The sequence below is a fragment of the Miniopterus natalensis genome, chromosome 3, assembly GCF_054644295.1.
Source record: "Miniopterus natalensis isolate mMinNat1 chromosome 3, mMinNat1.hap1, whole genome shotgun sequence".
Classification (NCBI taxonomy): Eukaryota; Metazoa; Chordata; class Mammalia; order Chiroptera; family Miniopteridae; genus Miniopterus; species Miniopterus natalensis.
In genome coordinates this window covers 97372526-97381223 of record NC_142083.1, presented here as the reverse complement: position 1 = coordinate 97381223, position 8698 = coordinate 97372526, and the positions used below count along the sequence as shown (strand labels likewise).

Genomic DNA, 8698 nt, shown 5'->3' with positions numbered 1-8698 from the left:
GGCCAAACTCTTAAGAGTAGTAGAAGGGCATGTGTGTGCATGCGCATGTTTGCCTGCCTCAGCCTGTCCAACCTGTCATTAAACATTTATCAGCTTGTACTGGAGAAACACCTTTAATTTAGAAAGACGAGGGGACCCAGTCTCTGAAGGGGGAGGAAAAAGCTTATAAAGGGCTAATCACAGATGTGGACCAAAACACAACTCCAAGCACACTGTGGCCCTGATGAAAGCAGGGAGGTCAGGTTGCCTAGATATGTCTGAGAGGAATGGTGAAAATGACTGGATGTGGGGGTGAGGCTGTGGAAAGGGTCTGGGATGAGGTGTCCAGATGACAGGGCCAGTCATATGTGCAGGTCTGTTCCCTCGCCCTCACGAGGGCCTCCCTTGTCCTCCAACTCCGTGCTGTGCTGGAGCTGGGTTTGGTTGGTCTTCAGAAGATGATGCTGTGGAGCAAAGAACTTAGATTTCCCTGCAGGATTCTTCACAAGAGCCTTACAGCTCAGCCAGGGATCTCCTGGGAGGAGGGCTGAGGCAGTCCCAGACAGAATGCCTCTTCCTTCTCGTCAATCTCCAAGGACCATCTGACCCATGAGCTCTAGAACTCCTAGTCCCTAGCTCTTCAAAAACCCGAGATGCAGAAGACTCCTGAAAAAGTTGCTCTCCAAGTGTGTCTTATATTCCAGTAAGAGTTTGGGTTCTTGCTTGACCGGCATGGCTCAGCAGTTGAGCATCCACCTATGATCCAGGGAGATCGAGGTTCGATTCCTGGTCAGGGCACATGCCGGGGTTGTGGGCTTGATCCCCAGTGGGGGGGGGGGGTGCAGGAGGCAGCTGATCAGTGACTCTCTCATCATTGATGTTTCTCTCTCTCTCTCCCTTCCTCTCTCTGAAATCAATAAACATATATTTTTTATATAAAAAATAAAAAGTTTGGGTTCTTGCCCTAGCTGGTTTGCCTCAGTGGTTAGAGCATCAGCCCTTGGACTGAAGGGTCCCAGGTTTGATTCCAGGCAAGGGCATGTACCTCGTTTGCAGGCTTGATCTCTGGCCCTGGTCAGGGCATGTGCGGGAGGCAACAAATCGATCTCTCTCTCTCTCTCCCTCTCTCTCTCCTCTCTGCCCCCTTTCCACTTCCTCTGAAAAGTAATGGAAAAATATCCTCGGGTGAGGATTTTAAAAAAAGAGTTTGGGTTCTTGTCTAGAGAAGCTAAGCAAACACCAAGGAAAGAGCTAGGGAAGGCACCTGGCTCCTGAAACTTTCAGTTCACGTATCCATAAGACAACTCTGAACTTCAGGCCTGTATGTCTACCTGCCTGCTGGACATCATCTGGATGTCCTGGACTCCATGTGTCCCAAACTAAATGTATTATCTTCCCTCTCAGTCCAACTTCCAGGCCTTCTGTGTCCCCTTTTCAGCAAATGGCAAAACTATCCATCTATTTACTCAAACTAGAAACCCAAAGAGTTACCCAGGACTCCCTCTTGTCTCCTATCTCCCCTACCCAACTTCCATGCTGTCTAATCCAGTGGCAAATTCTGTGCTCTCGTTTCACCCAGCAGCTCAGCAGCATCCAAATCAGATGTCCACTCATTCTGGAACACTCTCCTCTCTTAGCCTCCATAACAGCACACTCTGCCAATTTTCCTCCCACCTCACCTGCCTCTCCTCCTCTGTTCAACTGCTAAACGTTGGAGTACCTCAAATCATGGTCTTGTCTACCTAGATTCTTGTATTAGTTATGCTTCTCCAATTCCATGACTTTAAGTACTGTCTTAATGTCTGAGACCACCAAATCTGAATCTCTCCTCTAAAGCTTAAATCTGCCTGCCAAATTACATGCATCTTCAACTTGCTTTGTCATAAATCAAACTCCTGAAGCCACATGTGTTCAATCCTACACCTCATCTTCTTCATCCCAGTAAGAGTGAGTGATCCATCCACCAAATTGTTCAACACTGACAACCTGTAAGCCATGCTTGATTCTACTCTTTCTCCCATCCCGCTAGTTCAAAACCAACAAAACCAATAGGTCAACCTCAAAAATATGTCCCCAATTGCCCACTTCTCTCCATCTTCAGCCACCATCAGCCTGGTCCAAGTCACCATCATCTCTTGCCTGGACAACTGCAGTAATTCATCCTCCTGCTTCTATTCTCGCCCTCCTCCAATTCATTCTTAACACAGCAACCAGAGGGTTCATAAATACAAAATGTGATTATATGACTCTTCTGCCTAAAACCCTCCAAAGGGCTTCCATAATACTTAAAATCCAAAATAAAATATAAAATAAAATTCATGGGTAATTGATCTGATCTGGCCTCTGTTTACTTCTCGAACACCATATCCAACCCCTCTCCCCCTTGCTCCCTACATTCCTGCCATATTGGAATTCCTTTGTCTTTAGAACATGCTAAGCCTTTCCTGTTTTAAGCATTGGTGTTCCCTCTACTTACAACTGTATTCCCCTTGATTTTTGATCAGCTTCAATGTCACCTTCTCAAAGACAAGAAACAGAAAAACCAACTAAAAGTGGCTTGACCAATAAAGAGATTTTTTTTTAAACTTATATAGCCAGAATCTTAAGTTATGGCTTTTCTGGAACTTGTAAAAATAAGTGGCCCAGCAATATCATATCCTTCCCATCTTGCTATCTACCAATCTCAGCTGGTGAGCTAACTCTCCTCCTAATCCAACCTTCACATACCAATATCAAAGGTAGAAACTTACTATGTCTTTTTTAAAAAAAGATCTAAGAACCTTTCCTAGAATTCTCTAACAGGCTTCCTCTTTCTCCTCATTGTCAAGAACTAGGCCACGTGCTCACCCATAAACGGATCAATGGCGGGGCAATGGGACCAGATAATCAATCAAGTAGAGAAGGGTGGACCCCAGAATAAAATCACTGTTCTGCAAAGATGGGGGCCTGAAAAGCACAGCTGAGTAGGTAAACAATAGTGCTTACCATATCTTCCCTGCACCATGCAATCTAAAGTTGCCCCCACTTTTCATAATATTTAAATTTTGTTTTCATAGTATTTATCACCATTTGAAGCAATATAGTGTAGGCCAAACAGGCTCTGAGGCCACACTACCTGTATGTGAAACCTTGCTACCCCTTTACTAGCCGTTGAGTTAAATTACTCAACGTCTCAGTTTCCTCATCTGTAAAATGGGGATGAGGATTAAATTACCTACCTCGTAAGGGTGTCGCGAGGATTAAATGAGCTGCTGTACGGATTATACACGTAAAATGCTTAAAACAGCTACCCTGATTCCGGTTATTCCTAGAGCCCTGGTGTATTCTGGACATATTCTTGTCCTCATAATAAATTCCCCGGTCGGGCTTAAACCTTCCATTTCCGGGGCTCTCCACGGAGCGTCCTTTCCTTTCGCACCCCCTTATTTGGCTTTGGCGCCACAGGGAAGCGGCGCACCTGCGCTCTCCCCGCTTTCTGCCCTCCGTCTCTTCACCTGGTGCAACCTGGTAACTACACCTTTAAGATGCTTGGCGGGGGCAGAAGAATTTGAGGGCAGAGGCCTAGGGGTGCAAGCTTCAGACTTGCTCCTATTGGTCCAGCCCGGGTAAGGGGCGGGCAATAGCCAAGTACACATAAGTAATTGGCCTTTCCTGCGGCTCCGCTCAGTGAAGCAATCGCTAACGCCTGTGATTGGTCAGGGCCTCTGGAGGCGGGCTCCTTGCTGGACACCGGGTTTTTCCTCCCAGTCTGGACAGCAGCTCGGTGGGCGACATGTCTGCTGTGGGTGGGGGGAAGCGTGGGGACACGGCGGGAGAAGGCGGCCCCTTCAGCTTCAGCCCGGAGCCCACGCTGGAGGACATGTAAGCCATCTTTGCCCAACCTGGGCTGGGGAAATCGCCCCCTTTCTCCTTTTTATTGGGGAGGGTCCCTCCACGTGGTTGGGAAGAAGGCTAGCAGCTGTGCTCGCGTCCCCGCTCTGCTGTCCGACCCGCGAGCCTTCTAACCTCATATTCAAAATGGGCTTAGCATTGACCACCGGAGGCAGGGGAAATGGACACGCCCAGTGGGTAAGGTTAGAACTTGCCCTGAAGAAATACCGGGTCCGACGCTACTTCCGCCTCGGCCCTCTAGGAGTGAGAGGTAGAATGGGGGCAAATACGGTGAGAGGTGGAAGGCATTATTTCTTGCTGGAGGAAACCAAGGAAGACTTCTTAGGGCAAGTGCCCAAGGACCTACAAGGTCTCTCTGCAAGATCATAGGATTTAGATATGCAGAGATAGGGATTTGCCAGGTGGAGGAAACTGCAGAAGCAGCAGCAGCAGCAGATGGAATGGTAATGAGGGTATTGTTAGGTTTCGATAGAGTTTAGGGTCTGTGTAGGGGCTTGCCCATTTTATAGCTCCGTAGAAAAGACATGACTTAACGCCATCCAAGGAGTTAGTTGCAGAATCCCATATCCTCATTACATATCAGAGATGCCTGGGCCCTGCTACTCCTCCCCCATCCTCTAACCCTGGGACCTGGGCTTCCACCCCTTTCTCCTATACCAGCCGCCGCCTCCATGCTGAGTTTGCTGCTGAAAGAGACTGGGGCCAGTTCCACCAGCCTCGGAACCTCCTCCTGGCCTTGGTGGGGGAAGTGGGGGAGCTGGCAGAGCTCTTGTGAGTAGATGAAGGGCTTCCTGGGAGAGTCTTGAGGTTGTGTTGGTGGGGGGGGGGAATGGGTGGCGGGAGGATTTATTTGATCATCAAATATCCATGGATTTAATTTCCCCTTCTCACTGCTAGGCTCTGTTCCTGGTGCTAGGGATACAGATGTTTGGCCAAGACAGAAGAATTTAGATATGCAGAGATAGGGAGGACAGTCCCTGCCCTCTAGAGGCACCCAACTTCCTGGGAGAGAAAACAGGAAGGTAGATCTTGATCTAAGAAGGGGCAGTGCAACCCTCCTTTATCTCTATCTCTGGGGTAGAAAAGAAGGTATTCTATAGAAGACCTGCCTATGGCATTCCAGGCAGGGGCGACTACATGTGCTTAGGTAGTGAAGTGGGAAAGGGCAAGTTAAATTCAGGGAGAACCCAAGACTCTTCCAGTGTAAGCTTCTCAAGGAAGAGCAAGGAGTTTGTATCTGTTTTATTTCCTGGTATGTTCCAAGTGCCTGGCACACAATAGACATTCAGTAGATATCTACTGAATAAGTGATAGAAGTGATAGGGCGGTAGAGGAGAGGGGTGGGATATGAACCCAGAATGATAAAATTGGGGTAAGGAATTGTTGGAGTTTGAACAGAAGACCTGACCAGATGTGAGTGGTAGAAAGAGCACGGTGTCAGCAGGGTGGATTGAATCACCAAAAGAATTAGGGCAGCCTGACAGGCATGGCTCAGTGGTTGAGAGTCGACCTATGAACCAGGAGGTCACAGTTCAATTCTGGGTCAAGGCACGTCCCTGAGTTGTGAGCTCAGTCCCCAGTAGGAAGGTGTGCAGGAGGCAGCCGATCTATGACTCTCTCTCATCATTGATGTTTCTCTCCTTCTCCCTTCCTTTTTCTGAAATCAATGAAAACATAAAATAATAAAATAATTAGGGCAGGGAGACCAGTGAGGAGGCTGGTGCAGATCAGGCCAGAGATGGTGAGGCCTAAGCCCGTGAAGTCACAGTGAGGGCACAGAGATGTGTGTGAGGGCAAGCTGTTCATTTATTACAGATTTATGAGCATCATCTGTGTGCTTGGTCTTCTAGAATCAAGAGATATGGCTTTCCACAAGATAGACATTGTTCTTACCTTCATAGTGCAAGGAGACTGACAATAAATAAGCAAACTAATTTTAAAACATCAGGAATTGTGATAAGTTCTAAGAGGAGAACACCAGGTTGTGAGAAAGAAGGAAACAGGGAGAAGACTTCTGAGAAAGTGACATCTGAGCTAAGACCTGACTAACAGGAAGGAGCCAGCCGTGGGAAAGCTCTAGGGGGAGCAGGGAGAAGATCATTCAAGGCAAAGGGAGCAGTAAGTGCAAAGGCCCTGTGACAGTTTGACCTGTTTGCAAGAGAAAAAGCCAGAGTGACTTTTAGGTGGGGGTTAGGGAGAGTAGTGGGTAATGATATTGGAAGAGGCAGGAATCATTCAGCTCATGTAGGACATGGAGGGTATGGTCAGGGGTTTGGATTTTATTCCAAGCACAGCTAGGGGAGTTTTAGCAGGAGAGGGACAAAATGTAACTTGTGCTTTTAAAAGATGATCCTGGGCATGAGTAGAAGATGAATTAGCAGGCTTCTCCAGTGGTCCAGGTCTGAGATTTAGTCTGGGGTGGTAGTGGCTAGGGCTAGAGAGAAGTAGAATTGGGTCTGGACAAGTGAAATGATCTCTTGCCAACTCTGGCTCAGGTGGGGACACAGATGTCTGGGTGACTCATCTGTTAGTGTCTTTTCCTCACCCTGACCTCCACGGGCCCTGATGGGTTGAATTGTCCTTGGAGGAAGTTCCTAGGGTGTGGGAATTCATTGCTGCAAGGACTGGGGTGCTCTAAGAGATGGAGCCCATTGTCCTAGCTAGCATATGTATGTGTGTGCCTGTCTGTGTGTTCCACCCCCAGTCAGTGGAAGCCTGATGAGGAGCCTGGTCCCCAAGCCTGGCCCCCTAAGGAACGGGCAGCTCTTCAAGAGGAGCTTAGTGATGTTCTCATCTACCTGGTAGCATTAGCAGCCCGCTGCCGTGTGGATCTTCCGCAAGCAGTGCTCTCCAAGATGGACACCAACCGGCGACGCTACCCAGCACACCTGTCCCGTGGCTCTTCCCGAAAGTATACAGACCTGCCCCATGAGGCCACCTCTGAAGACCAGACTGGGGGAACTGCAGACCTTGCCTGTGAGTCCTCAGGTCAGGCCTAGAAAATGAGCCCAGGATCTGCAGTCAGCATGGCATCTGAGAACAGACAGGGGCCTGGCCATGGAACCTCATTCTAGTTCTTTCCTAACAGATCACCTGCCTGGGGTGCTCACTTCCTGAGGTGTGAGGCTCAAGAACCTCTGGAACACAGCCTCTTGGTATCTTTCTTTCTCAATAAATGTTTTGTTTAGGAACCTCTAGATTCTTTCTGGGGTGGCTGGTAGAGGCCGTCTCAACAGGTGCTAAAGAGGGGCACCAGGGTTGCTTCTGAGCCCAACTCCCTTGTTTCTCTATTGTAGCTCCCAGCTGCAGGGCAGAGATCTGATTTCTAGCAGGTTCCCTGAGGGATCTCCTGCAAGTTTCCTTCCCCTTTTGGGGCCTCTAACAGATTGGAGGCTGTACATAGCGTTAAGAGCCCAGATTTTGGAGCCAGACCATCAGGGATCAAATGCCATCTTTCGTTCTTATCGGATGATGTCCATCTGTTTCCTTATCTAAAATGAAAATAATAGTATCTGCCTGATAGGGTTGTAAAGTTTAAGTGAGTTATTACTGTCAATAGAGTGCTTAGGACAGAAGAACTAGAACTTTGTTAAGTTTGCAGTGATTATCTGTCTTTTCAACTCAAAATTTTCAGAGGCCAAGAGCAGGAAATGTCAACAGTTAAGGTAAGCCTGGGTCCTCCTGGACTGAGCCTCAGACCCCAGCACAAGCTGGGGTCAGGATGGGGAGCAGAACAGGGCTTCCACTTGGGCTTGGGCCTCTGGCCCCCTGCCCTGCCCTCCCAAGATCAATTTCTTGTCCCACCTCTATACCTGAGGACAGCGTTAGGTGCGTATGACTTAGCCGTTGTGACGCCAGGCACATAACTTACTTTCCGGAGATGCTCGGGGCCTGCCTCCTCCATAGGGTGGGGTAATAACGGCAAAGGACCAGTCAGTTACTTTTGCTGCCCTCATCCTGCGTCCACATCAGTAAAATGAGGCGCCCCCCCTTGACTGGCCTCATTCCTATTAGTGGCCTTATCCCTCTACCAGGGACCTCTCTTGCTTCCCAGGTAGAACAATCCAGATTGGAACTGCTTCAGCTTTGTAATCCCAAACCCACCCTGCTCCCTACCAATGAGAGTTGGAGCCTTATCCTTAGGTCTGATTTTATTCCCTCCCCTTGATTAGTTATCTCCTCTCCATATAACCAACTTCTCTCCCTTTCCATTAGCCCTCCCACTAGCACGAAAATGGCGTCTTCTCCCTATAGATAAAACCGACAGACTTTCTCCAGCTACTTCCCTCATACTGTTCATGGCCAGGCCTCCTGAAAAGGGTTGTCTACACCCACCCACTCCTTCCGTTTGTATCCTAACCCACTCAAGGCTGGATTTCACCCCTCTTTCCAACTGAAACTGCTCACCACTACCCCAAACTCCTACAACCAGTGGACACCAGAGCAGAAGCTGACTGAGCTGACCACTCCCTCTGTGAAACATTCCTCTAGTATTCCAAACAAGGCATTTTAAATTTATCTTTATTGTCGAATGTATTACAGATATCCCCTTCCCCCCCCCCCATTGATCCCCTCCACCCTGCACCTGCCCTGCCCCCTCCACCCCACACAAGACATTTCTGGTCTCCTACCTCTGGCTGTTCTTTCACACGTTCTTCTGGATGAGGTCTCAGGCACTCCAGACCTGATATCCCCAAGCTTTTATTTCCAATCACCTCTCCTACCCCCCCACGTTTACCTCAGATTCAGCACGTCCAGATTGGGGGTAACAACTGCTGCCACTTCAACTGTCTTACTAATCCTGAACCATCTGAGACACTACCTGTGG

At 48.6% G+C, this 8698-nt stretch overlaps 1 protein-coding gene across 1 annotated transcript; it reads left to right on the top strand.

Annotated features, from left to right (window-relative positions):
• The first annotated feature begins 3719 nt into the window (after positions 1–3719).
• On the top strand, positions 3720–7061 carry DCTPP1 (dCTP pyrophosphatase 1). Its single transcript, XM_087815164.1, has 3 exons — positions 3720–3840; positions 4531–4641; positions 6575–7061. Exons 1-3 carry the CDS (start codon positions 3752–3754, stop codon positions 6867–6869), a joined length of 495 nt encoding a protein of 164 aa, XP_087671290.1. The 5' UTR covers positions 3720–3751; the 3' UTR covers positions 6870–7061.
• Positions 7062–8698: the final 1637 nt, after the last annotated feature.

Bases quoted from the DNA above. Each gene is read 5' to 3' on its own strand.
- DCTPP1 (XM_087815164.1), top strand. From the start codon at position 3,752: ATGTCTGCTGTGGGTGGGGGGAAGCGTGGGGACACGGCGGGAGAAGGC. The intron at 3,841-4,530 runs GTAAGCCATCTT...CTCCTATACCAG, and splicing joins GAGCCCACGCTGGAGGACAT to CCGCCGCCTCCATGCTGAGT. The intron at 4,642-6,574 runs GTGAGTAGATGA...TTCCACCCCCAG, and splicing joins GGGGAGCTGGCAGAGCTCTT to TCAGTGGAAGCCTGATGAGG.